General features: G+C 42.2%; 2 protein-coding genes and 1 pseudogene across 10 annotated transcripts in view; 2 read left to right on the top strand and 1 right to left on the bottom strand.

The window, feature by feature from the left end:
- Positions 1 to 822: 822 nt before the first annotated feature.
- Positions 823 to 17,483, top strand: DSN1 (DSN1 component of MIS12 kinetochore complex). 4 transcript variants are annotated; one of them, XM_041732090.1, is made up of 11 exons: positions 823 to 939; positions 2,741 to 2,789; positions 3,017 to 3,340; positions 5,696 to 5,769; positions 6,437 to 6,509; positions 9,284 to 9,371; positions 11,221 to 11,280; positions 11,676 to 11,750; positions 14,395 to 14,542; positions 15,672 to 15,759; positions 16,557 to 17,482. In XM_041732090.1, the coding sequence occupies exons 2-11, from the start codon at positions 2,756 to 2,758 to the stop codon at positions 16,658 to 16,660; spliced, it is 1,068 nt and encodes a 355-aa protein (XP_041588024.1). In that variant the 5' UTR covers positions 823 to 939; positions 2,741 to 2,755; the 3' UTR covers positions 16,661 to 17,482. The 4 variants fall into 4 exon arrangements, with proteins under 4 accessions (XP_041588024.1, XP_041588023.1, XP_041588025.1 ...); XM_041732091.1 differs by lacking the exon at positions 823 to 939 and adding an exon at positions 1,013 to 1,143; XM_041732089.1 differs by lacking the exon at positions 823 to 939 and having other exon boundaries at positions 1,001 to 2,789.
- LOC121478262 lies at positions 8,033 to 8,276 on the bottom strand (annotated as a pseudogene).
- A 2,415-nt stretch (positions 17,484 to 19,898) lies between the features above and the next one.
- NDRG3 (NDRG family member 3) overlaps positions 19,899 to 27,942 on the top strand; it is a 78,903-nt gene continuing 70,859 nt past the window's right edge. For 5 of the 6 annotated variants that reach the window (XR_005984416.1, XR_005984417.1, XM_041732892.1 and 2 more), the window contains exon 1: positions 19,899 to 20,004. The gene's annotated coding sequence lies outside the window, so the exon portion shown is untranslated. The remainder of the gene's footprint in view (positions 20,005 to 27,942) is intronic. The other variant, XM_041732894.1, reaches the window with a different exon arrangement.

Genomic DNA, 27,942 nt, shown 5'->3' on the forward strand with positions numbered 1-27,942 from the left:
GGTCATTTCCGTGGCATCATGCGAGGTGCTAAAGAAGCAAGCCTGCTCTCTGGGGGCTCCCATGCCAGCAAGTGATAGTGGAGTAGACACAGTTGGACTTCTGGAAATACAGTTTTCAGCCTGGAGCCTCAGAGAAGAGCCTGAGAGAGATGAATCCTCAACTGAGGCTTAAAATTGGAGAATTTTGCAGGGAAAAACTGGAATGGGCTTCCTAGGCAGAGGGAACGGCTTGAGCAAAGTAGCACAGGGAAGAAGCAATAGGGGTGGGCAGAGGAACTGTAAGCAGTTGGGGGAGGGGGCGGCCTGCCATAAGGGTGCACAGGAGACTTCTTAAACTTTGCCATGTATTGAAGGGGTCACAGGAGGAAAAGTGCTAGAGCAGGAGTGGGGTAGAATAAAACAGTACAGACCTCCATTCTGCCCTGGGAGAGGCACGGCCCACGTTTTTGTAGTCAACAATACAGAGGGAAGGTGGGGGCAATGGCCTAATGACGGGGCAGGGCATCAGATGCCCCGTGATCCACTATACTCCTTTGGCAAGCAGCTCTCTGGGCCTCCGCCACCGCATCCTCAATGGGCTCTGGGCGCATCAGGCCCAAAGGACAAGAGGAGGCGGAGTCCGTAAGAGGGCACGTGGTGTAGCTGGGGAAAGAGGTTACGCAGCTAGGTCTGGACCAGTAAGGACTTGAACTAGGGAGGGGGCGGGCGGGAGGCAAGAGGCGTTTGGACACCAGTTTACGCATGCGCCTCGAAGGAGGCGGTGTCTGCGCATGCGTGTGCGGACCCGCGAGGCTGCCAACTGCGCAGGCGTCCTTGGTTGGCGGGACTTTTCGGAAGCCGCGGCGGGGGTGGTGGCGCAGGCTGCTGGCGGCGCCGCGGGCCTAGAAGGAGCGGCTGCAGTGGCGCAGGACGTTGAAGCGCGACCCTTGGCCGCGGAAGGTGATCTGCGGGCTCGTATCTCAGGGACAGAGGCTGCGGCTGTCCTGGCGTCCCGAGGTCAGGAAGTCGCAGACCTGCCCCGGGACACCATTCGGGTCGCCCCTGCACCAGTCTCTGGCGTCGGACCTCTCCGCCCAGCCCAGACCGGTGGCCGCCCCCAGACAGCCGGCGCTGGGCGACCCGGGGCGCTGCGGCCTCTTCCGGGTGAGGAGAATCCCAAGGGCGGGCCGCACCTCGCGCTGGGGGCGGCCTGTTTTCGGATCCGGCGGTTTAGACTGCAGACTGGTGCTTGAGGGCTGGGGGTGGGTCACAGGCGTGGGTTCGGATTTCAGCTCTGCACCCGCACCCCCTGCTGCTCCTAGTGGGCCAGGCTTTTGCCCCTCTGAACTTCAGTTTCCCTATCAGCAGGGGGGAATTAATGATAGCATTTACAGAGCTGTGAAAAGGATTAAGTGGGATAATGAGATAATGATGCAAATAAAACGCCTGTGTTCGCACATACACAGCTCGTGGCATAGAATAAGCGCTTAACAAGCAGCTTCACAAATGACATTTGTTGCTGTTTATTATCCAGGCTTGAATCTGCGATACAGCCCTAACTGGGGATCTAGATCCCTGACCTACCCATCTTTGTTCTGTTACTTTCCCGTGCTGTCCCTCCGGTATCCATTCATTTCTCTTTATTTAGAGTCCCTCCCCCTTATACAGATTTCTGCTGGGAGGGAGGGTATGGGTGGAAGAGGCAGAGATGCCTCAGTCGTGTCCTTCCTTGCCTTCTTCCAGTCAGTTGTCTGTGGACACCCACTACGAATACAAATACACTCTGGGTGGGGTGACAGACATGTAAACAGACTTTATAGCGCTAGGAAGACTAAGGGATGGAGCAGCCAGCTTTGCCTCGTGGTTCGAAAGCTTCACATCTGAACTAGGTTGGGAAGGCTGAGTAAGTCTTACGGTCAGTGGGAGTAAAGATTCAAAACTGGTGCAGGGAATGGAGTTGGCAGGAGAGAGCAGGGTTGGGTAGGTTGGGACTAGTTTATAAAAGGTATTGAATATACTGGAAGAATCTCTGCTGCTGTATAAATGGATTAGAAAGGAGCAGTGCTGCATGTTTTTGTTTTGTTTTTAAATACTTATTCATGAGAGACACAGAGAGAGAGAGGCAGAGACATAGGCAGAGGGAGAATCAAGCTCCCTGCTGGGGATCCTGATGTGGGACTCGATCTCAGGACCCTGGGATCACTATCTGAGTCAAAGGGAGATGCTCAACTACTGAGCCACCTAGGTGCCCTGCAGTGTTGGATGTTGCAGGACTAGTGGAGAGACTGTAAAGTTATTCTGGGGAGGGGGAGGCAGATGGTGGAAGTTCTGAGACCCGAACTAAACTGAGAACTGGAAGTGGAGAAAAGTTTCCAGAGACTCTTGGAGGTAGATGGGCCGGACTTTGGATGTGGAGATTAAACAAGGAAAGGATGATGTAATTTTTCTAATTTGGAAGACCGTGTAGATCATAATGCCATCTACTTATATCTAAAATAATTGGGAAATAAAGGAGGGTGAGTGTTTTAAGCAAGACAAGAGTATTTCTAGTGATGAGTTCTATAGAGATTCGGTACAGGAGGTGATTATAATCTTTAGTCTCTGGAGAAGGTGGATGAGGTGGGACTGGGCTGGGCCTTGTCAGGTAGTATTTCATGGGGCAGTGATGAGCAGTTCGAAAGGCTGGACAACACAGGTCTCTTCAAGGGTAGTAAGGCCCCAGAAATGTGAAGAACAGGTCACTTCGTTTTCCTATTTTCAGGGTTCTTCATCCAGGATGTCTTCGGTAATTAGATCGGAAGCTATAGAAGGTGAGTATTGTAGTGAAAATGAGAACCTCTTGCTTTGGGTTCAGGTTTCTGTGCTGTACACAAATGCTTTCCTGGCTGCTGGTGGATTTGGAATCATATAATCACATATTTGCAGAGATGCTTCCTCACCGTTTCCATGATCTGGGGCATACATTTTCTTTTTCCACCTTTTTGCTCAGATGCATTGTTGTGGGTTTTATTTTGTATTTTGACTTTTTCATAACAAGTGCTTGAAGAGGAACCAGTGACGTCTAAGACTTACGATCATCCACTAAAATCGGATCCCATCCCTGTGGAAGTGTGTAGCAAATCACCTGCCTCCCTGGAGATGATTCAAGGCGTTTCAGAGGAAAGAATTCACCCTGGCTCGAGCCCTAAAATGGGGGGAAATTGTGATCTCATCCACCAGGAAGGACTTCATTTGTCCCTTCATTTGTCCCCCCAAGAACAATCTCCCGATCGTCAAGACAAGAGTCAATCTTGGCGGCGAGCAAGTATGAAAGAAATGAGCCGGCGGAAGTCACTGCCTGCCTTTCACCAGGGCATCACAGGTGGGGTGTCGTGTATATAAGACAGGAATTCCAGCTCAGATAAGAGGCAGTGAGGTATGGCAGAAAGAATGGAGGAGGATTGACCTGGCTTTGCTACTTACTAGTTATGTGACTGAGCAAATTAGGTCACCCTGTCAACCTCAGTTTCCTCATCTGTAGGGGAGATATTAAGATCATGAGTACTAATGTCAAACACCTAGTAAGTGTCCTGTATTTATTATTTATTGCTATTTATATTAGCAGCTGCCCATTGTAATCACCATGAACAGAAGTTTCTAGTTTACAGTAATTCAACACTCACCTCTGCTAGGATGAAAGGCATTAAAAATATTTCTTCATATGGCTTTCTGTCATTTCCTAAAATGAAACAAGGTGGATGGGTTGTTACCTAATTATAGGCTTTATAACTGAAAATATCTCAGAGTGAGGATTCATGTAAAGATAGCTTGGTGAAAACTAAGTTTTTAGACACGTATTTGAATGTGAATTGTGTAAATTTACGATAATAATTACATCTCAGTAAGCATCGAAGTACAAGATTTAATATGTAAAGTCCAGCATATTTCAGGAAGAACTTAGTTGTGTAACCTTGAGCAAATTACTTAAGCTCCTTTGCCTTACAATCCTTAACAATAAATGGGATGAAATAATACCTGTTTTACAGAGTCATGTGAAAATTAAATGCATTGACATATAACGCAGTTCTTGGCATATAGTAAGTAAATAGCTCCAGTGTTAAGCTGTTGTGGTTATTTTAAAGATATTAGCTCACTTCCAGATGGCCTGATGTCTAGGAGGAAATCTGAGTAAAAATAGCCATTTAGCATATTACTGCCACAATTGTGCTCTTGCACTTTGCTCTGTAGGTGTGCCAAGAAAACAGCCGCAGTTCCTTAACTAAGATTACCCCCTACCTTCATCTCTGTTCTGGGATCTGTGGACCTAAAATTCTGTATAATAAAAACGCCGATGTAATAAGTAATGTAGTTATCTCCTGGTTATCCCTGGCCACTTGCTAGGTTTCTTTGGTTATAGGCAGAAGATATCCTATTTTTCCTCTACTAACAACAATGGGAAATAATTAAGAGACAAAAGTAAAAATACAGTCAGCTGAAGCTGAAGATGGACAGAAATATATGCATCTCAAATTGTCAGCACAAACTTCCTTTGCTGTATAATTGATGTGTTTAGATAGACATAATTAAAACATTATCAACATCTTGAGGATTCAGTGGCATAATAATGTAAAGTCTCCTACCAATTCAGATGGACTCACCATGTGACCTTGGGCAGTTTACCTATCATGCAACCTTTGTACATCAGTATCTTCCTTTGTAAACTGGAATTGATAAGCTACTTGCCTTCGTTTTTAATGAGGTGTGCCTAGCATTTAATGAAATACCTTTTATATAGCAAGTATTCAACAAATTATTGTTAATATTATTAGGTCATTATGGAGAGGCAGCATGACTCTTAGCAGGAATATACACATTTTTTGGTGATGGATTTGGATTGAATTCTGGCTCCACCAGTCTCTGGCCTCCAGCAAGTTATCTGCCCTCTGAACTTCAATTTTCCCATCTGTAAAATGGGGCTCTTAATTTACAAGACAAGTGTATTTAAATTTAAAGCACACTGCAGGGGCACATGGGTGACTTAGGAGAGCATTCAACTCTTGGTCTCAAGAGTCCTAAGTTCAGGCCTACATCGGGCATGCTCCTACTTAAAAAAAAAAAAAAAAAAAACAACAGTGCCTATCATTAAAATGCTCAAAAGTTCCCATCTCTCTTTAAATGCTGAAAATAAAACATTTTAAAAAGTTATTTTTTAAGTTAAATTATTCTATTATTTTTGCTTTGATTATTTTTTAAAAGATTTAAGTATTTAGTTGAAAATGTGCGCGCGCGCACAGACACACACACACACACACACACACACACACACACACACACGAGGTGGGGGAAGGGAAGAGGGAGAGAAGCGAATTTCCATCTGAGATCACAGGGGTTGATCTCCTTACCCTGAAGTCCTGACATGAGCCAAAATCAAGAATTGAACACTCAACTGAGTCATTGAATCTCCCTTAACAGACAAGATTTTGATGTAATTTTTAAAAGGTTCTTAAAACATAAACAGGTAAATTTCATTTTTTGATTCTAAAAAAATTAGTTATGATTGTATATAAATGAATTCTCACTTTAATTAGAAAAGGCTGCTAGGTGTTCTTGCCTGACTTTAGATTGCATCAAGAGGGGAGGACAATTAAAAAAAAAAAAGAGGGAGGACAATTTTCAGGTTTTTTTACTTTGCTAACTGTGTTAATATCTAGCTCCTTATATGGTGATATTTTGTTAGAGCTCAGCAGATCCATCAGTGCCAATTTAGCAGAAAGCAAACGGCTGGGCGCTCTCCTGCATTCCAGTTTTCAGGTGAGATTCTTGGGATTAAGAAATTATATATATATATGTATGTATGTATGTGTATATATATATATGTATGTATGTATTTAAACTATTACTGTGACAGCCCCAAAGAGAGATCAGTATTGTGTGATGTGTCCAGTTAAGATTAAAAGATGTTTCTCTCTAGGTGGGATTAATTTAAAAGCCAGATTTAATCCTAGCAGCAGCTGATTTATTTCTCTCTGGACTAGGCTCTCTACCAGTCCCACCAGTGCTGCTGCTAAGTGAGCAGCTGACAGAAATTTCCTCAATCTAGTGTATTTTGCCCACTGGCAGCAAATGAGAATTTAAAGTGAGTAGAGGTCAATATCTAAGTTAAAGCAGACATTTGAGGTCTGACAAACATACTGGAAGAGAATTACATGGCTAACGGGTGATTACATCAGTTTAGGTAAGTCATTTGTGTTAATTAAATGACAGTGTTTCTTCTGTGCACCAAAAATCAAAATGTATAGCTTGAGCGAAGAGAGTTTTCTTGATCTACATATTTGTTTATATGAAAAATCTTGGGTGTAAGAATTAAGGTATATTTACTTTTACATTGATTAAATATGAACATAAATATGATTACGTGAACTCAGGATTGGCCTGGGAAATCTTGGTTTTTGTACTGAAAATGCTTTCCTTTATTTAGTTCTCTGTTCAGAAACTTGAACCTTTCCTAAAGGACATGGAAGGCTTCAGTCTTGAAAGTTTTAGAGCCAAAGGTAAGTTGCTAAGAATAGAGAGCAAGCTTTGGCCTTGGGCTTTACCTTCTGTTCAGGTCAGTTGAAGCCCCACTTTTAGGACCCCTATTTATAGGAGCTACTACCTCGCAAAACCAGCCCCTCTCTATATTTAAGAATTGTGTTTAAAAAAGTAAGAATATATGCTTATGAACTTCAGAAGGTATAAAAGTGAAAAAAATAAGCATGCCTCCCACCTTAAGCCAGTACAACTCTCTTCAGAGCCCCTTACAGCCACCAGCTTTTTGTGGGTTATTACACAGATCTTAATTCATTTCCAACATTTTTACATTAATACCTAATGAACAATACTCTCTGCCCTGTTCTTTACCTTGTCTTTTTTTTTTTTTTTTTTTTTTTTTTTTAAGATTTATTTATTAGGGATTTGGGGGAGGAACAAAGGAAGAGGGAGAGAGGAACTCAGGCAGACTCTGTGCTGAGCAAGGAGCCCAAGGTGGGGCTCAGTCTCATAACCCTGAGGTCGTGAACTGAGCCAAAACCAAGTGTCAGATGTTCAGCCCACTGTGCCCCTTACGTTTTATTTTAACCAAATTATCATGCATATTGTTCCATATTCCACATATAGAACTGTCTTTTTTTTTTTTTAAGATTTTATTTATTCATGAGAGACAGAAAGAGAGAGAGAGAGAGAGGTAGAGACACAGGCAGAGGGAGAAGCAGGCTCCATTCAAGGAGCTCCACGTGGGACTCGATCCAGGGTCTCCAGGATCACACCCTGCAGCACTAAACCACTGTGCCACCAGGGCTGCCCTATAGAACTGTCCTTATGGAAGTTTAGTAGCCATATATTTCATTTTATAAATATTCCGTATATGATTCAACCAGTTCTTTACTGATGGACTTTTAGGGTTTCTAGTCTTGTTATCATAACAATTGGGGTAATGAATAACTTTTTACACAAGCCTTTTAGCACATACACAAGTAAAAATAAGATAAATTTCTAGAATTGGAATTACATAGATCAGATGAAATGTTGGAGATTACCAGATTGCCTTCCAGAAAGGTTTTATTAGTTCTCTTATCAGCAGTATACGCAAGTACCTATTTTTTCACACACTCGTTTTATTAAACCATTCAGATTTTTTTACTACTTAATAGGTGATAAAAAGTATTTTCTAGTTTTAATCTGTGTTCCTTTTTCTTTTAAAGAGGATAGGCACTTTTTCATTTTTTTTTTTTTTTAAGATTTTGTTTATTTATTCATAGAGACACAGAGGGAGAGAGGCAGAGACACAGGCAGAGGGAGAAGCAGGCTCCCTACAAGAAGCCCGACATGGGACTTGATCCCGGGTCTCCAGGATCACACCCCAGGCTGCAGGCAGCGCCAAACTGCTGTGCCACCAGGGCTGCTCACTTTTTCATATTTCTTAGAGCTATTTGTACTTCATTTTCTGTGTATTGTTTGTATCCTTTGTTCCTTTTTTAAAAAATCTGTAATGTGTTGATTGGGATAATTTGCCACTCATCTGGATTCAGGGTGCTTTTTAGCCCTGCTTCTATCTAGAGGAATATCCTTCTGTAAGCCTTGCTTTTCCTCTTGTAGGCTCGCAAAGGACAGTGGAGCAGCCAACAGAAAAAACTATTGTTTGTGCATAGCTAAAGGCAGTGGTGATTTTGTAGCAACCTGGGCACTTTGCATCAGTGAAGTAGGAGTTAGGGCTTTGCGACAGGCGATTCTTGCGCTTCCTTTTCTCCTCTGGGAATGAATGGGTAGAGGAAGTCCTTCAAGAGGGGATGTTGGGGAGTTCAACATTGCCAGAAAGCCTCCTTTGTTCATTTTTTTAAATTGAGGTGTTGACTTTTTTACATCACTTTGTGGGAACTCTTTTTTTTTTTTTTAAATTTATTTATTAATGAGAGATACCGATAGAGAGAGAGAGAGAGAGAGAGAGAGGCAGAGGCAGAGAGAGAAGCAGGCTCCATGCAGGGAGCCCAATGCGGGACTCGATCCCGGGTCTCCAGGATCAGGCCCTGGACTGAAGGCGGCACCAAACCGCTGAGCCACCGGGGCTGCCCAGTTTGTGGGAACTCTTTATACACAAGGAAATTAGCCATTCATCTATGATACAAATATTCTTAGGAATTCATTTTCAACTTTTCAGGAAGTAGCTACAGTGTAACTACACAATCATTCAGGGTCAGAAATATTCAATGTTACCCACTTAAAAGACCTAGAAAATATACGAACTTAGAGTATTGTTTATCTCAGCATTGGATCATCACTATTAGAGTAGATATGATAGCTGTTTAAAATCTGCTTTCCCTCTGCATTTCTCACCTGAGTGCAATTGCAGATTTTCCAAGTCGAAGCAGAGCTATGTTTTTACCCTATACACATAATTCCTTATTCTCATTTAACAATTTTCATTATCCTCTTGCCTTTTGCCTGACTTCTATAATATGTTCTTCCTTTCAGTGCCAGCAGTTGAAATTTCTTGAAAGATTGAAATGTCAGTGCACGTATACCTTTTAATTGCTTTTCAGTCAAATATAAAAAACATTATCATAAATGTCATAAAGAGGAGTTGTCTTCCATTTTATCTATATCTACCTAAAAAAAAATAAAGATAAAATTTTCTGTGTATTTATGCTACTTTGAATGGGTGAGAGGGCCAGAATATAACAGGGGACCCTAGAGCTGATATCACCTTGAATATGTTATACCTTGTCAGCAGCTTGCTGTGAAAATTCATATTCTTTTTATTTTATAACATTTACTTTTTTTCCCCCTCTAGCGTCTTCTCTTTCTGAAGAATTGAAACATTTTGCAGAGAGCCTAGAAAGTAATGGAACGCTACAAAAATGTTTTGAAGATTCAAAAGGGTATGTGCAATTCCCCTATGTCCTAAATTATAATTGAATTAAGACTTTTCATTATACCGGGATCCCTGGGTGGCGCAGCGGTTTGGCGCCTGCCTTTGGCCCAGGGCGCGATCCTGGAGATCCGGGATCGAATCCCACGTCGGGCTCCCGGTGCATGGAGCCTGCTTCTCCCTCTGCCTGTGTCTCTGCCTCTCTCTCTCTCTCTCTCTCTGTGACTATCATAAATAAATAAAAATTAAAAAAAAAAAATTAAAAAAAAAAAAAGACTTTTCATTATAATTAGTTGTTTATTCACTCAGCAAACATTTATTCAGCATCTTCTACACACCAGGCTTTTCTATATGTTGGAGATAAAAGTCATAAATAGGTTAAGCAGGTATCTTAATAGGAGAGACAGTCAGACAAATACATAGAAAATAAGGATTTCAAGTAGCAATAATCTAAGAAGTCAACTATGATAGTGACTTGAGGGGGTGGGTAACTTTAGCTAATGGTCAGAGAAGACCTGTAAGACCTGAGTGATGAGAAGGAACCAGCCATGGAAAGATGAGAGGAAAAGCATTGTTCACATCTTTGCTAGCAATGCAAGGTTGATGATAAATAAACGTTTAGCTGTTGGCAAGCAAGAATATGAGGAGAAACTTTAAATCCCAGTCCCAAAATACTAGTTCCTCTACAGGAGCAGGGCCTAACCCTCTAGCTCTTGCCTTGCAACAAATCGTGTCACTTGGGTCTGCATCATAAACTTTTTAATTTTGACTTCACAAAGGTTTACTTTCCCATAGATTGTTAAAATTAACATTGCTATCCAGGAAATGAAAAAATAGGTTGGCTCAACATAGTATCTCTTTTAATGCAGTGTATTTAAGCCACTAGCTGCTGCATCTCAGCCAGTGGTGATAGAGGCTGTGTGTCACCGGCCTTGGTAGAGAAACATGAAAGTTGGCACAATTAACTTGGCTTTGGTGGGTAGAGTACGAAGTACATCTGCAGAATTTTGGCATTTTCAGTGCCTGCTTCTTTTCCAACAGGATTAATAACCCAACTGAACTGAGCCTTTGGTGTAAGTAAACATAATCCCTGTCCACCAATAGCATCGTTTTAAGTGGGAAGAAAAGATAGTTATATACAAAAGTATTGTTGGGCCTTAAAAGATGACTCAAAAAGAAGAAACTCAAATGTGAGGTGAACAAGGAGCACCTGGGTGGCTCAGTCGGGTGAGCGTTTGACTCTTGGATTTGGCTCAGGTCCTGATGTCATGCCTCATGGGATCAAGCCCTGTGTCAGGCTCCATGCTCAGCGGGAGTCCGCTTGGATATTCTTTCCCTCTGCCCCTTCCCCTGCTCATGCTTCCTGTCTTTCTCTCTCTCAAATAAATATTTTAAAAAGATGTGAACCAAAATTTGAGATGAAAAACTCCAGATGTTTCAGGGTCAGGCTGAGTGAGATTTTATGAGGCAGAATAGGTGAAAGGCAACAATTGGAATAAAAGTTAATGAGCTGGTTGAAGCCAGAACACAGCCTCAAGTGTCAGGTTAAGGGGTTTTGACTTTTATTTTGAATGCAGTGGAGGGTCATAGAGTTTTAGGCAAAGAAAACAAAATTAAGGAGTATTTTATGTTAATTTGGCTATAGGTGAATTGAAATTGATGAGAGAAATAGAAAATAAAGAGTCCACTGAGGAAACTTCTAGTGCAAAAGTGAGATAGAGCCCAAGAATAAATATTTGTTGAAAGATAAATTCTGAACATCTTTTACCACCCTTAAAATTATGTAAGGCATCCTATGAAAAACAAGTACTTTTGAAAGATTTACGTTGATCTTAAAATCAATCCTATCTGTATTCCAGGAAAGCATCAGATTTGTCTCTGGAAACATCAGTGGCTGAGATGAAGGAATACATAACAAAGTAAGTGAAAATGAGTGATCCTTTGTTGGAAAATCTATATTCATCTGGGGAAAATAACTAGATCTGGGAAAAATGAATAGTAAACATTAGTGTCAGTACTAGTGTGTCAACACTAGAATTTAAAAAGCTGCATATTGGGATCTTGTGGGCTGTACTCCTGGCCAGTTTCATAGAATGGAATCTAGGGAATAAGGATGTTAATTTGATTTTAAGAACTCATGTTTGATTTGATTAAATTAATATCCTCTGAATCAATTGGGCTTTCTAATCCATTAATGACATGTTTATTCACATCTTAGAACTGTTGAGATACCTAATGTACTTATTGTTGCCTTGAGTGATTCAGAACGAGACAATCAAAAAGTAACCAATTATTTTTCATCCTGATTCTATAGATTTTCTTTAGAACGTCAGTCTTGGGATCAGCTCTTGCAGCACTACCAGATGGAGGCTGAAGAGATCACATCCAGGTTAGATCTGTGATTGGAAATGGAAGGCTATCTTTTTACCTTGTGGAATTTTGTTTGAATTGATTTCAGTTCTGTTAGCACAAATTGAAAGATGACTCCTTTCTGATAGGCCAATCAACTCATCAAAGCTCTATAAATTGTGTATTAGCACTCTAGGATTATAAATGGGGAGTTGGGAGAAGGGGAGAGAGAGTGGGTGACACTATTTTCAGGCAAAGAACAGAATTGCTTCTGCTCTGTATCCTTGGCTGCTGTTCCACATCCTGGGGGAGACAAGTACATCTCTGCCCTATACCAGGGCATCCAGGGTTGAGCCAAGAATTTGGTCAGCGCACTTCAGTTTGCAGGTGGCCTTCAAGCTGCAGGTTTGGGGGAGAGCCCTGGCCAGGTCCTTCATAAAGATGCAAAGGCCTGAAAGGGATAATGAAAGAGGGCGTATAGGAGAGAGAGGATCTTTGTCTGGGTCTTAAAGGCATAAGAAAGTGGGAAAGTGTTAGACTTTGATTTAGTTGGCCATCCAAACCAGTGATTTTAAGCTTTTTTTCCCCAACAGAATCTCAGCTAGAAACCCAAACATAAAACGCTAGCTAAAACCATAATTGCACAAGTGGCCTCTTAGTACAGAGGTGCTTTAAGGAACATGGTTTGAAAAATTTCTGCAGTCCAGGCATTCATGGTTACCAGTTACTTTATTCGCCCCTTATATATTCTGTTTATGAAGTTAGGTAATGTATAAAATGGCAGTCTCAGATTAAGAATTTTGATGTGAGATAGCTTATTGGTTAAGAGGAATGTTTCTGGAAGCAGATTATGTCTCTTCAAATACTAATTACTCCTTCATTTTGTGACTTTGGGCAAGCTACTTAATTTCTAAGGCTGGGGGGATCCCCGGGTGGCTCAGCAGTTTGGTGCCTGCCTTTGGCCCAGGGCGTGATCCTGGAGTCCCGGGATCGAGTCCCATGTCGGGCTCCCAGCATGGAGCCTACTTCTCCCTCCTGTGTCTCTGCCTCTCTCCCTCCCTCCCTCCCTCTCTCTCTCTCTCTCTCTCTATCATAAATCAATCAATCAATCAATCTTTAAAAAAAAATTTCTAAGCCTGAAGTTCCTCACTTGAAAATGGCGATAATATTAATACCTACCTTGGGGCACTTGGGTGGCTCAATGGTTGAGTGTCTGCCTTTGGCTCGGGTCGTAATCCTGGGGTCCTGGGATGGAGTCCTGCATAAGCCTCCCTGAAGGAGCCTGCTTCTCCCTCTGCCTGTGTTTCTGCCTCTCTCTATGAGTCTCATGAATGAATAAATCTTTAAAAAAAATCTTTAAAAAAAATAATAAAGAATACCTACCTCATTGGGTTATTGTGAGTGTTAAATGAGGTGAAATGGAAAGTGTTTCAGAATCTGGCAGTCAGGAAATTATAGGAGTGGTTGTTCAAGCGTTCTCAGTTTGTTTTTGTTTTTTTTGTTTTAAGATTTTATTCATTCATTTGGGAGAGTGAGTACAAGCAGTGGTAGACGCAGAGGGAGAGGGAGAAGCAGGCTCCCTGATGAGCAGAGAGCCTGACGCAGGGTTGGATCCCAGGACCCCAGGATCATAACCCCAGCCAAACACAGATGCTTAACTAACTGAGCTACCCAGGCATCCCAGAGTCCTCAGTTTTCATGAAGTCTCCATCATATTCAGTTATTTTTTTTACTTTTTAAAGATTTTATTTATTTATTTGATAGAGCACAAGTAGAGGGAGAAGGGGGCAGAGGGAGAAGCAGGTTCCCTGCTGACCAGGGAGCTGGATGCAGGGCTTGATCCTAGATGCTTAACTAACTGAGCTAACAAGGTACCCCCGTATTCTAAATATTTTAGATAATTGAAGTGGCCCAGCAATTTTGGGGAAGATCATAGACATTAATTTCAGGAAAGCAAGTGTTGGCTTTACTCCACTTATAGTCCTTTTTGTAAATGGGCCTTACTGTCAGATGGAGTCAACTGATCTGAAGGTTCTAGCATTTTCTGGAGTCCAGTGGTCTTATTTTTTTTTTTTTAATTTTTTTTTTTTTATTATTATTTATGATAGTCATCAGAGAGAGAGAGAAAGGCAGAGACACAGGCGGAGGGAGAAGCAGGCTCCATGCACCGGAAGCCCAACGTGGGATTCGATCCCGGGTCTCCAGGATCGTGCCCTGGGCCAAAGGCAGGCCCTAAACTGCTGCGCCACCCAGGGATCCCCCAGTGGTCTTAAATACATTAATATGGAATAATCATTTCAGACCCCCTTGTTAATAAGAGGGTCTGTGTCTACAGTAGAATGGATGAATATTGGTTCAGATTAATAAAAGCCTTTCTGAGATTTTTTTTCTAGGTCGTTTTACATATCTTCCCCCAGAAATGATTATAAAAACTCCTTGAAAAAACAATTCCTTGAGGGGTGCCTGGATGGCTTAGTCGGTTAAGTGTCTGCCTTTGGCTCAGGTTATGATCTCAGGGTCCTGGAATCAAGCCCCACATCAGGCTATCTGCTAAGCAGGGAGTCTGTTTCCCCCTCTCCCCCCTGCTTGTGCTCACATTTTCTCTCTCTCAAATAAATAAATAATGAAAGTCTTTTAAAAAAAATTCCTGAACTCTCTTTTGTGTTGTTTTGTTTTCCTCCCAGAACATCAGCTGAAACTAAAGTTACTGAAGTTGAAGTGGAACCTAAAACATATCTTGGATCTTCCCAGAGTGAAGTCCTTAGTACAAAGCCTGACTACCAGAAGATATTGCAGAATCAGAACAAAGTCTTTGATTATATGGAGTTAGTGGTGAGCTGACTCATATTAATTTGGTTATTTAGCTTTGCTTTGTTGTGATCCTTGGAAATTGAGGGACCTGGAGAATATTGTAATGAGGTCAGTATATTCAGCTCTATCTTGGGGGAAACCTGGAGAGACAATAAAACATGTGGTGGTAAGAGCTAATAATAGGGTAATGGAGAGAGTGTACAGGAAGGGCAGCAGGGTGCTGTACAGAGCAGTTGTTGATGGTCCTTCAAAGATGCCATTTTAATAGAGATTTGAAAGAAATAAGGAAGTGGGCCATGAGGACATTTAGGAGAATAGTATTGTGTCGCTTCAAATATCGACAGGAAACAGATGCACTTGATAAAGGTGAGTTGAAGGAGTGATGTATAAAGTGTAGGTATTGAGGAAATCACAAGGATTAGTGAAGTAGTCTGGGGCTTAGAGGCAGCTGAACTCTTAATATCCCTAGGCCTGAAAGATGGAGGGGAGGAACAGTCACTGTGGTACCAGAGGAAGAAAATCATAGAGTGGGCTGCTTTGAGAGAGCCATGGCTTTCAGTTGAGAGACAAAAGTAACTCAAGACGACCCTTCCGGGACGCCTGGGTGGCTCAGTGGTTAAGTGCCTGCCTTTGGCTCAGGCCATGATCCTGGGGTCCTGGGATCAAGTCCCACATCGGGCTCCCTGTGTGGAGCCTGCTTCTCCCTCTGCCTATGTCTGCCTCTCTCTGTGTCTCTCATGCATAAATAAATAAAAATTAAAAAAAAAAAAAAAAAAAAGACGACCCTTCCAGCAAGCCTGTGTAAAAATATTCTGACTTCATTCAGCTCCTCCAGCTTGGGCTCCCTCTTGGCCAAACCTGCTGAGACATCAGAAGACATGGAATCCTGTTTGAGGTTATATGTGGCAGCTTCCCAGGGCATAGAGCAGTGTGGCCAGGTGTAGAGTGTGGATCTGAAGGAGCAAACAAGTGCTCGCATAGGCAGCACATATACTAAAATTGAAGGAACAAACAAGATGTCTGGCACAAGCATTCCAGGTTGAAAAGATAACAAAGGCAAAGCTCCTAGCAGGAGCTTGCCTACTCTTTTTTGAGGAACATCGAAGAAGCCAAGGATCCTTATAGCTCACAGCTGTCTTGTCATATGCAGATGGATGAACTGCAAGGCTCTGTGAAGCAGCTGCATGCTTTTATGGATGAAAGTACCCAGTGTTTCCAGAAGGTGTCAGTACAGCTTGGTGAGTGTGTGTCTTCAAGGGACTAGAGCTTGCACTATTTTATATATGATAGTGCTTTGGATATAAACTGCCCTTCAAAGCATATGGTCTCTGGATGCCTGGGTGGCTCAGCAGTTGAGCGTCTGCCTTTGGCTCAGGGCATGATCCTGGTCCTGGGATCAAGTCCCACGTTGGTCTCCCTGTGAGGAACCTGCTTCTCTCTGCCTGTGTCTTTGCCTCTCTCTTTGTATCTCTCATGAATAAATACATAAAATCTTAAGAAAATAAAATAAAACACAAAGCATATGGTCTCAGAGAATAAGGCCTGTATGAGATTCTTTTTCTCCCCTCACAATTATTATTATGCTGTGAGTATTCAAAGTTGATGGGAAATATCTAGATTGAATTCCATGGGAACACAGTAAACTGAGAATTAAATCCCCACAAACCATGTTGTTTTAGTAAATCCAAGTTTTGTTTTGTTTTTTAAATCCAAGTTTTTAAGTACTCATGACCATTTTCCTTTTCATTCTTCAAGAATCCATTAAGTGACACTGATAGTACTTCCCTGCTGCTTTTTCTGGCCTCTTCTGGCCCCTAAATTATTTGCTAGATATACCTTCATTTTCTCATTACATTGTATTATAGTTGTGGTTGCAGCTGGCTTCCCTGTCAGACTGCCATCTCCTTGAGGACAGAGACTCTCTTATTTGTCATTGTAATGCCTTTCAACATCTCACACAATGTCCATACAACCAAGTTTTCAATAAATATTATTTTGAATTCAACTGAAATTTACTTTTGTCTTTCCTCTGCAGGGAAGAGAAGCACGCAACAATTAGATCCTTCACCAGCTCGAAAACTGCTCAAGCTTCAGCTACAGAACCCACCTACCACACGCTGCTCTAGGTCTTGTCAGTGACTTCATGTAGTTTTCCCTCCCACAAGGTGCTCCAGAGGAGAGAAAGGGGAAGAGTGCCCCAGCACATGACAACTGCATGGCAGCCTGAGATGCTGATAGCTGCCCTATTGCCTTTGAGGATAACTGGCTGAATGTAAAGTTTTTTTTTCCTAAAAGTAACAGAATTTATGCGTTTGAAAGAGTGTAGTATAGATACTTTTTCCAAGGATGTGCAGACTGCTTACAATTTCTATTGTGGAATGACCTTGAGAACTAGTAGCCCATCCTTTTAATTACCCTTCATGGTTGGTATTCGTCATCTTATGAAATGTCTTTTAGGTTTTGAAACAATCCAAAGTCATTCAGGACCAAATCTAGGGAAACATTTTAGGGGTCAAGTTGGGTTCTGGTAGTAAAGGAATGGAACTGATTTTCTAGTGTGGCCCTGAAGGTGATTTTAGGTAGAGGAATTGTGAGCATTGAGCATGCAGTTGTGATCCACATGCATCATGTGGATATATGTACCACTTCACAGAATGTTCAAATTGAAGGAAATGCCACTCATTCTCTGTCCTGTTGTCTACAGTGTGCTTTAGCTTTTAACATTGAGTGGACATCCTAAATCCTGGATTCATGGCAAGAAAGGGCTAAGTAGTTTTTCTCATTATTCTCTATCTTTATAATTTATCTATAATTTTCATTATAAAGTTACACATTATTAAAAGCTGCTTTTGTCTTTGTGCATATTTTGAGCATATGAAAAAAATTTTAAAGCAATGAAGGCTTAGCAGAAAATAGGATTCTTTGCCAAGATGCTAAAGTAAACAGTAATATAGGGATATATGCCTCAGCATTAATTACCAGGAAAACACCAATTTTTTTTTTTTAAGACTTTATTTATTCACGAGAGACACACAGAGAGAGGCAGAGACATAGGCAGAGGGAGAAGCAGGCTCCATGTAGGAAGCCTGATGCAGGACTTGATCCCAGGATCCTGGGATCATGACCTGAGCCAAAGGCAGACACTCAACCACTGAGCCACCCAGACGTCCCAACACCAACTAATTTATTGTTAATGTTTCTTATTCTCTGATCCTTGTAATAGGATAAAGCCTACTTCATTTAAATACCCAGTCATAAAGTCTTAAACCTTGGCCTAAGTACCAGTTAGTGAAAGGTGATATCTCCTTCCTTTGACCTACATTCTTTTTTTTTTTTTAAGATTATTTTTTTTGACAGAGCACACAAGCATGGGGAGAGGGAGAAGCAGGCTCCTTGCTGAGCAGGGAGCCCCACCCAGGGCTTGATCCAAGGACCCCGAGATCATGACCTGAGCTGAAGGCAGATGCTTAACCAAGTGAGCCACCCAGGCACCCCCCTACATTCCTTTTTCTTTCATGTATTTACAGAGCTGCTGCTATATGCCAGGTACTGTTCTAGGACCTGGGGAGAGAGCAAAGAACAAAAACAGACATGAGAGTTACTCATAGTATCTGGAACTTAGATATGTGACCTATATGTTAAAAGCCTAGGTGCTACTTACTGTGACTGAGAAAATGTTATTTAACCTCCTATCTAAGATTGGAAGAAAGGTAGAACCTATATCACAGGGATGCTGTAAATCAGATTAAATAGTATAAATTTAGAATAATGGTATCAATGTGCTGAAGGGGTGAAAGCTTGAACAACTGGGTGGATTAATAGAGCAGCTAACAAGATGGGAAAGCTAGTCAGTTCAATTTGAGATACCAGATGGAGAAGTCAACTAGACCATTGGATATAGAGATGGAAAACTGGGTAGAAAAATCTGGACTAGAGCTAAAATTTGGAAGTAATCTATATGTAGCTATCGAAACCTTGAGAATGGATAATATTGTCAAGGAAAGCTAGGGCTTTTAAGTATCCGAGGAGAGGTATTAACTGCCTATTCTTTAAGAAGCAGAGTAGTATAATGGAAGGAGCACACTGTTTAAAGTAAATCTTTATCTCTTATGTTCAAATTTACCCATCTGTAAAATGGGAATAGATAACAATTCTCCCATGTGGTTGCACCTTCATTTTATTACATGGTACTGCATTTTTGTTGTTGTTTATAAGAATTTGTTCAAACTCCAGGGTAAAAAGTGCTTTTTCTGCATCTTCAACAGCCAAATAAGATAGCACATATCAACTCTACGTATTTTACATGCATACACACCACAACCTAGGTAGTTTGTATTTTTTGTTATTAAAGATGAAGAACTCAAGCACTGAGAAGCTTACTAATCTTTTTTTTTTTTTTTTTTTTTTTAATTTATGATCGGCACACAGTGAGAGAGAGAGAGAGGCAGAAACACAGGCAGAGGGAGAAGCAGGCTCCATGCACAGGGAGCCGGACGTGGGATTCGATCCCGAGTCTCCAGGATCGCACCCTGGGCCAAAGGCAGGCGCCAAACCGCTGCGCCACCCAGGGATCCCGAGAAGCTTACTAATCTAACCAAGGACACAGAGATAGTAGAACCAATCTGGCACTCAGTAAATGTTAATGGGTAAACAAATCCTAATAAAAGTGCGTATTCTAGTTTCCCCTCTTCCCAAGTGTCCTTCAGGAATTGTGCTTGATGAATAACAAGATTATAGACAATCACTGCCCTTGAGGTGTTAACATTTCTTCCATTTTCCCTAATTTAGTTGAGACTGTTTTACAGAAGCTCTTTCAGGTAGGGAATTATGTCCTGTACATTTTGTGTTCCATTGTCGAGTCATTAAGCGTAATGTGTATAGTCATTCTTAAAAACAAAAACTCCGTTCCCCTTGTGACACCCAAGAAAGGAGGTGGTGTGGCTGGCAGTCGTAATAGAGGTGTTAGAATGGAGGACTGGGAATTAGGAACCCTGAGTCTTGAATGCTAGTTCTTAAGTTAACTGTGCTCATTCACCAAACATTTCGTAAGCACCTTCCACAAGCCAAGCACTGTGCTAGGCCATGTGCCCTTGGGTACATCTCCGGGTCCATTTAAGGAGGAGGATGCCTTCCTTGCCCTGCAAGGGTTCTGAAGCGCTTCATTAAGGATGAGATTTGGCGGAAGGGGAGCAGGCGGGCCAGACGCTGCACTCAACGCCCCTCCCTCCCGGCAGCTCCAGTTTCGGGTTCTCCCAGGAGACTCCGCAACCTGAGAAACTACATCCAAGATGGCGCCGCCGGGCACTCCCGGCTCAGCCACCATCTTCTCTGTAGTTCCCGAGCGGGGCAGGCACTGCGCCTGCGTGGCCCCGGTATCCTCAGCGCGCCTGCGCGTCCGCAGAGCCTTCCCCGCCCCTCTCGCAGCCGCTACCGCCGCCGCCGCCGCTGCCGCTGCTGCACTGCTGGCGGGTACCGCGCCTCAGGTGAGTGAGCGCTTCAGCCCGGCCTGTTGGGGACGCGCGGCGCTGCCTGCGGGGATGTCGCTCTCCCGGCTTTCTCCCGCGCCTCATCTCCGCGGCGCGTGGGGGCTCGGGGCTCGCGCTGCCAGCCTTCTCCGAGTCTCCGACTCCGTCCGCGGGACCTAGCTCAGCCCGGCCTCCCTCAGCTGCCCCCAGTGCCCGGGCTTCGGGGCCCCGCGCCGAAGCCGCCGATGACAGCGTGCGGACGGCGAGGGCCCAGCCTCGGGGCGCCCGACCCCTCGGTCTCAGGGACGTACCTCAGGCGCGCCCCCCTTTCCTGCTCCTGCCGTACAGGCAGCAGAGCTCTGTGGGCCTCGGGTCGGGCGTTCACCTACCCCGCATGTCCCGAAGCCGGGGGGGGGGGTCGCCCTGCATCCGTGCGACCCCGGCGCAGCGAGGAGTACCCTCGGGCTGGACCCCACGACCACCCTGTGCGGGAGGAGTTTCTAAGCCCCACCTTGCAAATGAGGAAACTGAGGCACAGAGGTGAAGTGTTTGCCCAAGGTCATGCGCTTGGTAGGGGCAGGGCTAGATCTTGAACTCAGGGTCTCGGGCTCTCAGGCCAGTACAGTTGGGATTTGATCTTGTACCTTTAAAATTTTTTGAAACTTCCTTCTCTGGAGTTGCTTCTTCAACGTCATGAAGGTAGGCTGTGAAAACAGTATCTTGTTGGAGTACAATTGAGGTGTTACTGTAATAATAATAATAATAATAATCGTAGTAGTATGTTGTTGATAAGAGGTCACGTTCGTCCAAGGCTTACTGTGTGTCAAGGATATTACTGAACATCTTATGATGATTATCTCACCTAATACCTTAGCATTTCCCAATCCAGTGCGTCCCCCTTCTTTTTCATGCAGCTTTTTTTTTCCCCCTGCAAAGCTGACCTCCATGTCACAGGTAGACAGATTAGAACCTCGTGGCTTAGGAGGTAGGGAAGCTTTCCCATATTACCTCACTGGCGGAACAGGGATAAGCCTGGTCTCCCTGCATCCAAATTTTACCCCCAGCCTGGGCCCCCAGAGGATATATAACTTGTCTTCCTTTTCTGGCTGCCGGGAGAGCAGGACTGGCTGGATCTGGAGGTGACAGAGCAAATTTGGCGAGTACTCTTGGGTGCTTTTTTTTTTTTTTTTTTTTTTCTTTTTCCCCTCTGTTCCAAACGCTGGGCTTGAGCATCTCAGTATTTAAAACAAAGTAGCAAGAGAAAGAAGGCATTGACAAAGTGTTGGTGAATATAAGAAGCCTCCATGATTTAAAGTCCCTAAGGAACAGCTGTAAAAATATGTGAATGTTTCTTCCCCAAAATAACTAGCTCAAGTGTCGTTTTTTTTCTCCCTTAGCAAATCTTCCTACACACTTCAGAGCTCCATCAACTCATCACCTTTTCTGTGAAGCCTTCCTTGCTTGATTTTTCCAATTAAAATTATACAGACATACACAGTAGGGTAGAGGCTTCAGTCTTACCCTCAGGACTGTTAGCTCTTTGAGGTCAGGAGTCATCTTTGCAGTCCCAAGTGCTGGGTTCATAGTAGGCCCTTGGTAAAGATTCTGTGAATTTCCACTGCTTCTTTTCATTACTCAGTGCGATGTTTCCCTGCTGCCCTTCTGTTCCTCCTTCTTGCCCTTCAGTTTCTCTTTGCTGTACTTTCCTTTGGAATCAACTTCTGGTTAAATCTGACCTGCCACTCAGAAGTCTCCATTCCATCCTGTTTCTGTAAACAGAAACCCAGATAAGGGTTTTGCACCAAGAAGCTTTAGAGTTGGGGATAAATAGGCTTCTTGGTATATGCCACTTAAGTGTACAGGGCAGTTTTTATTTGCATGCTAAAGTAAGGTAATCTGAGGCTTATGGCCTTGTAGTCCATCCCTAGATACATGTGAGAATTTTTACATTCTTTTGCCTTATGTGACTGAAAGTATGCCCGAAGGGATCTATGGGAGGCAACAGATCTATGGATAGGTTTTCTACATAAATGAAGCTTTTTAAAGAGTTTTTCTAAATAGCTTTCTGCAAATATATCAAGCTGTTATTGTATGTAAGGCATGATATAAGATTTTCAGTTGAATAGGGGGATCCCTGGGTGGCTCAACGGTGTAGCACCATGTTCAGGCCAGGACCTGATCCCGGAGACCCAGGATCGAGTCCCACGTCGGGCTCCCTGCGTGGAGCCTGCTTCTCCCTCTGCCTATGTCTCTGCCTCTCTGCCTCTCTCTCTCTCTCATGAGTAAAATCTAAAAAAAAAAAAAAAAAAAAGATTTTCAGTTGAATAGATGATGATCCTTGTTAAAGGAGCTTACTAGCTAACTGGGGAAACACCATATCTGGCTGTAACTCAAGTCTAAAAATTGCTATAATAGCATTATAAACAAGCAATATGACAGTATAATGGGACATTTCTTAAAATCATACACAGTTGAAGTTGGCAGGAAGCATCAAGTCATTGAGTCTTTTTTGCTTTTGTGGACCTCATCCTGAGAAGTGAACTTGTCCAAGGTCACAGAACCGGGGTTACAACTTGGAAATTCTAGGTTTTTATTCATTAATTAGTGAATTCATCCTTATATCAACCAGCAAGTCTATTAAAATTCCATTTGTGTGCTTAGAACAGAGGTGAGGAAGAGAAACAAAAGTGATTCATGTCTTTAAGGAGCTTTGCTGGGGAATAGTAAAGAACTGTTAATTGTTAACTATAATTGTGTGGTGGAGGTACTAGGTGTGTCACAGGAGTTGGGGGAGAGGCAAAAGGGATCAGCATGAGCTGTGGTAATGAGAGCACTTTGGGGAGGAGTTAGGACTTTCTGGGCTTTGACAGGTTGATAGGGTAAGAATTAAAAGGACAAGGAAAGGATTTTGAAGTAGCATGGTGAAACCCTGTTTAAGAAAATAGTAAAAAAACAAAAACCAACCAACAAACCTGGCTTGACTGGATTATAATAGTGGTTCTCTACCCTTAGTGTGCATTAGAATTACTTGAAGAGTTTAAAACTGATTTTAGGGGGTGCCTGGCTGGCTCAGTCCGTAGAGCATGCGACTCTTGATCTTGCAGTCATGAGGTCAAGAAACACTGGGCTAAAAAAATAAAAAATAAAACCATGTTGTGGGGGACCCTACCTCCAGAGTTTCTGATTTAGTAGGTCCAGAGTGGGGCCTGGAAATTTGTATTTTTAACAAGTGCTCCGGTGATGCTGATGGTTCTAATCTAGGGACGACACTTGGAGAATTTCAACTGGATTAGAAAGTTGAGAATCTAGAGTCAAAAACTCTCAAATAATTTATTCCAGAAAAATATAAAAATGTGTGTTATATACCAGGAGAGGAAAACTCTGGAAAGATACATTCCAAACTGTAATAGTAGTCACTTCTGGAAGTAGTATTTAGGGGATTGGAGAATTCACTTTGTATTCTATACCTTTTCTATCTTATTTTTGCATTGTGCATATATTCCTTTTGTATTTTAAAAAAGGAAGTAAGAGTCCTTTTTGAAGATATAAATGGATTTAAAAAGAGCTTGCCGAAGTAATCTAGTGTCATACAGTAAACATATTTAGACTGTATGCCAGATGCTACTAGGTTCTGGAAATACAAAGCCTTAGCTAAAGTTTGCAGTCCAGTCATAGAGATGGACAGATAACAGTTCTACATGGTATCATGTGAGCTTCCTAAGAGCAAGGACAAGAGTCTAGTCTAGCTTTGTGCATGGCAGCTGATAAGCATTTGGTAAATGATGAGTGAATGAGCTAATCCAGGCAAGAAGTGAGGACAGAAAGAAAAAGAAAAGGCAAATGGGAGATTCTGGAAGAAAAATTGGCAAGCCTGAACTGGGATGATAAAAGGAAAAGGTGTGTCAAGGACTTCCAAATCCAAAGATTGATAACATTTTGATTGGGTTTACTGCAGAACTGGGTGTCAAGTTGTCTATTCTGAAAGACCTTTTTAAATCAAGCCTCCTCCCGTTTTTAAAAGACACACAAAAACTTAACCTAGATTGAGTGTATTTACCACATTTCAGAGCTTTCTTTAGTAAATGAAAATTTTTAGTTTTTTTTTTCTAAGGTTTTATTTATTCATGAGAGATACAGAGAGAGGGGGCGGGGCAGAGACAAAGGCAGAGGGAGAAGCAGGCTCCCTGCATGGAGCCTGATGTGGGACTCCATCCCAGGACTCCAGGATCACGCCCTAGGCTGAAGGCAGGTGCTAAACCACTAGCCACCCAGGGATCCTGAAAAATTTTAGTTTTAATCACAATGCTAATTCTGTTGGATTTATCATATTTATCTACAATTTTGCCATCATTTGATCTTTTATTAATGTAAAATTAAGACATGTGGAGGATGTTTTAAATACCATGCAAAAATGAGTAGTATTGTATCTTCATCTTATTTCTTCAGTGAAGGGATTCTGTCATGTTTTCCATAACGCCTTACAGAGCTTGACACATTATCAGTCCTAGATAAATATATATTGTTCATGGCTGAATGGGGTGTACTTTGAAGGTAATATGGCTTCCCTGCATTCTGTGATGATTTCTGTATAAACACTAATTACATTACCAAACAGGATATGCTATTAAACTTGGTAAAAATAAATAAATAAATAAATAAAAATAAACTTGGTAAAGAGCATATGATATGGAGTAGGTGTTTCCCCCAGCTGTTTTTTTTTTTTTTTTTTGAGATTTTGTTTATTTATTCATAGAGACACACAGACAGAGGGGCAGAGACACAGACAGAGGGAGAAGCAGGCTCCATGCAGGAAGCCCAACGTGGGACTCGATCCCAGGTCTCCAGGATCACACCCCAGGCTGCAGGCAGCGCTAAACTGCTACGCCACCGGGGCTGCCCTCCCCCAACTTTTTGCTTGAAGTTTGTACTTTTTATCTTTCTCAGAGATTTAATATAGAAAATGAAATTTCATTTCCCAGGTAAAGGGGTGGCTTCCCCCAGGCTTTGGCTACATTATTTGATTATAGTTCCCTCACCACTTAAAAAATGTCCACATTCTAGTTTGAGTTTTCAGTTGATCAAGTATAAATTTCTGATACAGCCATTCTTTATACTTTATTACCTATTATTTTGTTTTTTGTTGTTACAGGTTTGCAGTATCTTTTTAAAGGTAATGGTGTTTCAGGCCTGGGGCCATAGTTATTCTGTTGTAGAAAATGTGAGTTTGATAGCCTAAACCCTCATTAATGCAATAAATCAGGGTAAAGTGATTCCTATTTATAATAATATAATGATAAGTTTCAAAGTCTTGTCATCTTTTCATTTAATTGGTAATTGTTGGGATGCCTGGGTGGATCAGCAGTTGGGTACCTGCCTTTGGCCCAGGGCATGATCCTGGAGTCCCACAATCTTATGGTTGAAAGTTAAATACTTTTTTAAAATTATGAGATTTTAGCTCTGAAGCTGTTTTATGTGAAACCATAATACTTGGCAGATAGAAAAGAGGGGAATCAGGCTATTTTCTCTTTATTTCGGCAGTTGAGAAAGCTCTAGACACAGGGCCCTTCCTGCCATTCTTCAACTTTTGTAGATACTGCTTCTTTTGAGTCTTCGTGTTGGGACATAGTTTTAATAGAGTATTGACTAAAATATAACTTTGAGTGATTATATCGAATAGGATAGATTGCTTTTCAGATACATCCAGGGTACAAAGCTCTTTTATTCATTAAAATAATAGTGATAATAATAATAATACCTAAACTTTGTATGGTACTTTTTAATTTTCAGAAGTTTTTGGTCATTTAGATCCTGGTAAACTCTAGTAGCCAAACCTGAAAAATTAAGCAGAATTAATGATCAGCTGGCATCATGTGGAAAAAGTTGTCTGTAGAGGCCTGACCAAGTTCTAGATGCAGGATGTTCAAGTTCAGATCCTTCTGCCAGGTTCAAATTCTAGTAGTGTGGCTTTCTACATATTGCAGAACCTCTCCAAGCTTCAGTTTCTTCATCTGTAGAGTGGGGGAAGATTATAGTGCCTATCTTAGGTGTTTTTGGTTTTTTTTTAAATAAATTTATTTTTTATTGGTGTTCAATTTAGCAACATACAGAATAACACCCAGTGCTCATCCCGTCAAGTGCCCCCCTCAGTGCCCGTCACCCATTCACCCCCAACCCCCGCCCTCCTCCCCTTCCACCACCCCTAGTTCGTTTCCCAGAGTTAGGAGTCTTTATGTTCTGTCTCCCTTTCTGATATTTCTCACACATTTATTCTCCCTTCCCTTATATTTATTGGTTTTCTTTTTATTGAGATTTTTTGAAGTCATTTGGAGAGCTGTGCAAAGAATCAACTCAACAATTAACTCAATTAATATTTATGTCCTTATACAGTTTTTAAATTATAATCCTAAATATTTTCTATACAATGTCCTTAAAATATTGTAGGGAGATAAAATAATGTTGGGAGATAAAATGAAACAATGAATGGATAAAGTGCTTATCATAGTTCAGTGTATTCGGTTAGTATGAGTATTGGGTTACCACATCTTACAGACCTTGTTTGTCCTTTATCCCCTTGCAGGCTGTCTTAAAGAACCAATTGTTGCCAGGGTTTCTGTCTTAAAGCTGATAGGAATCCAGATCCTGCCCCAAGAGCATGTACTAGAACCTTGCCAGCAGTAGTTTTCCTAGTGTCCTGAGTTGGATCCCTAAAGAGTGGAAAACAGAAGGTAGTGCTTCTGTTTCTAGAGTTACTTTAGTGTAACCACTATGTTAGAGCTTCAGCTGGTTGGTGGGTGTCTGGGATTAACAAGAAGGCCCCTACATGGGTGTTGCTCTGTTCTAGAAGTTATCTGTACCAGTGCCCTGGAATGAATAGGATGATTATACAGCTCAGGCTCAGATTCGCAGCTTGGCAGTCTCTGCAAACCTCCTGTTTACCACCTGCTGCCATGCCAGAATTTAGGAGTGACACAACAGGAAGGTAGGGCTGTTTTAAGGGGTGCTGCTGTTTGCCTTTCAGAAAAATTCAAGGTGCAAGGACGGCCCTTCCAGGGGTGTTTCTGTTAGAATGAGGGTCTATGAGCATGCTTTACCAGCTGCTTTTGACCACTTTTCCCCCCTACCTTTGCTTATGCGATAGCATCTCTGAGGGTATTTCTTTTGCTGGAGAGTAATCCAGACTCCTTTATGTAGTAAAAAGGTCAGTGAGCTGTGTTATAAAAGGTCATTGTTTCTTCCATGGAGCTGGGTGGCTTAGGGCTTGTTTTTCTGACTTTCGGTAGTCTCCTGAGACCGTTTCCTAAGGGTCCCCAGGGGATAGCAGTGAAACCAACATCCATTACTCTAGACACTAAAGGAGGTACTTAAGTCAATAGCTTTATGATTAGATTAATTCAGGCTTTAACCCTGGCAAAACTTAAGAGCCAAGTCATCAGATAATTGTGCTTCTTATAGACTGAGGTATGGAATTTAGCCCAGTCCTTTGTGATATCTTTCAGAGCCTAGAATAGGAAACCAGGTGCCAGTCCCAGCCCCACACCCAGTTCGTCATGTGAATTTAGGCAAATCACTTAAATTTCTAGACCTCTTTTCTCATCTGAGGTTGAAGGCCTGACTGTAGACTACTGGTTCTCAGCCCTAGCTGCATGCAGAATCACCCATGAAACCTTTTCTTTCTTAAGGATTTTATTTAGTTATTTGAGAGAAAGAGTGAGCATGCAAGTACTGGGAGAAGCAAAGAGAAAGGAAGAGAGAACCTGAAGCAGGGCAGCCCCGGTGGCGCAGCGGTTTAGTGCTGCCTGCAGCCTGGGGCGTGATCCTGGAGACCCTGGATTGAGTCCCATGTCAGGCTCTCTGCATGGGGCCTGCTTCTCCCCCTGCCTGTGTCTGCCTCTCATTCTCTCTCTGTGTCTCTATGAATAAATAAATAAAATCTTTAAAAAAAAAGAGAGAGAGAGA

Source organism: Vulpes lagopus, chromosome 18, assembly GCF_018345385.1.
Source record: "Vulpes lagopus strain Blue_001 chromosome 18, ASM1834538v1, whole genome shotgun sequence".
In the NCBI taxonomy this organism is placed as follows: Eukaryota; Metazoa; Chordata; class Mammalia; order Carnivora; family Canidae; genus Vulpes; species Vulpes lagopus.

Bases quoted from the DNA above. Each gene is read 5' to 3' on its own strand.
- DSN1 (XM_041732089.1), top strand. From the start codon at position 2,594: ATGAGGTGGGACTGGGCTGGGCCTTGTCAGGTAGTATTTCATGGGGCA. The intron at 5,770-6,436 runs GTGAGATTCTTG...TCCTTTATTTAG, and splicing joins TCCTGCATTCCAGTTTTCAG to TTCTCTGTTCAGAAACTTGA. The intron at 11,281-11,675 runs GTAAGTGAAAAT...CTGATTCTATAG, and splicing joins ATGAAGGAATACATAACAAA to ATTTTCTTTAGAACGTCAGT.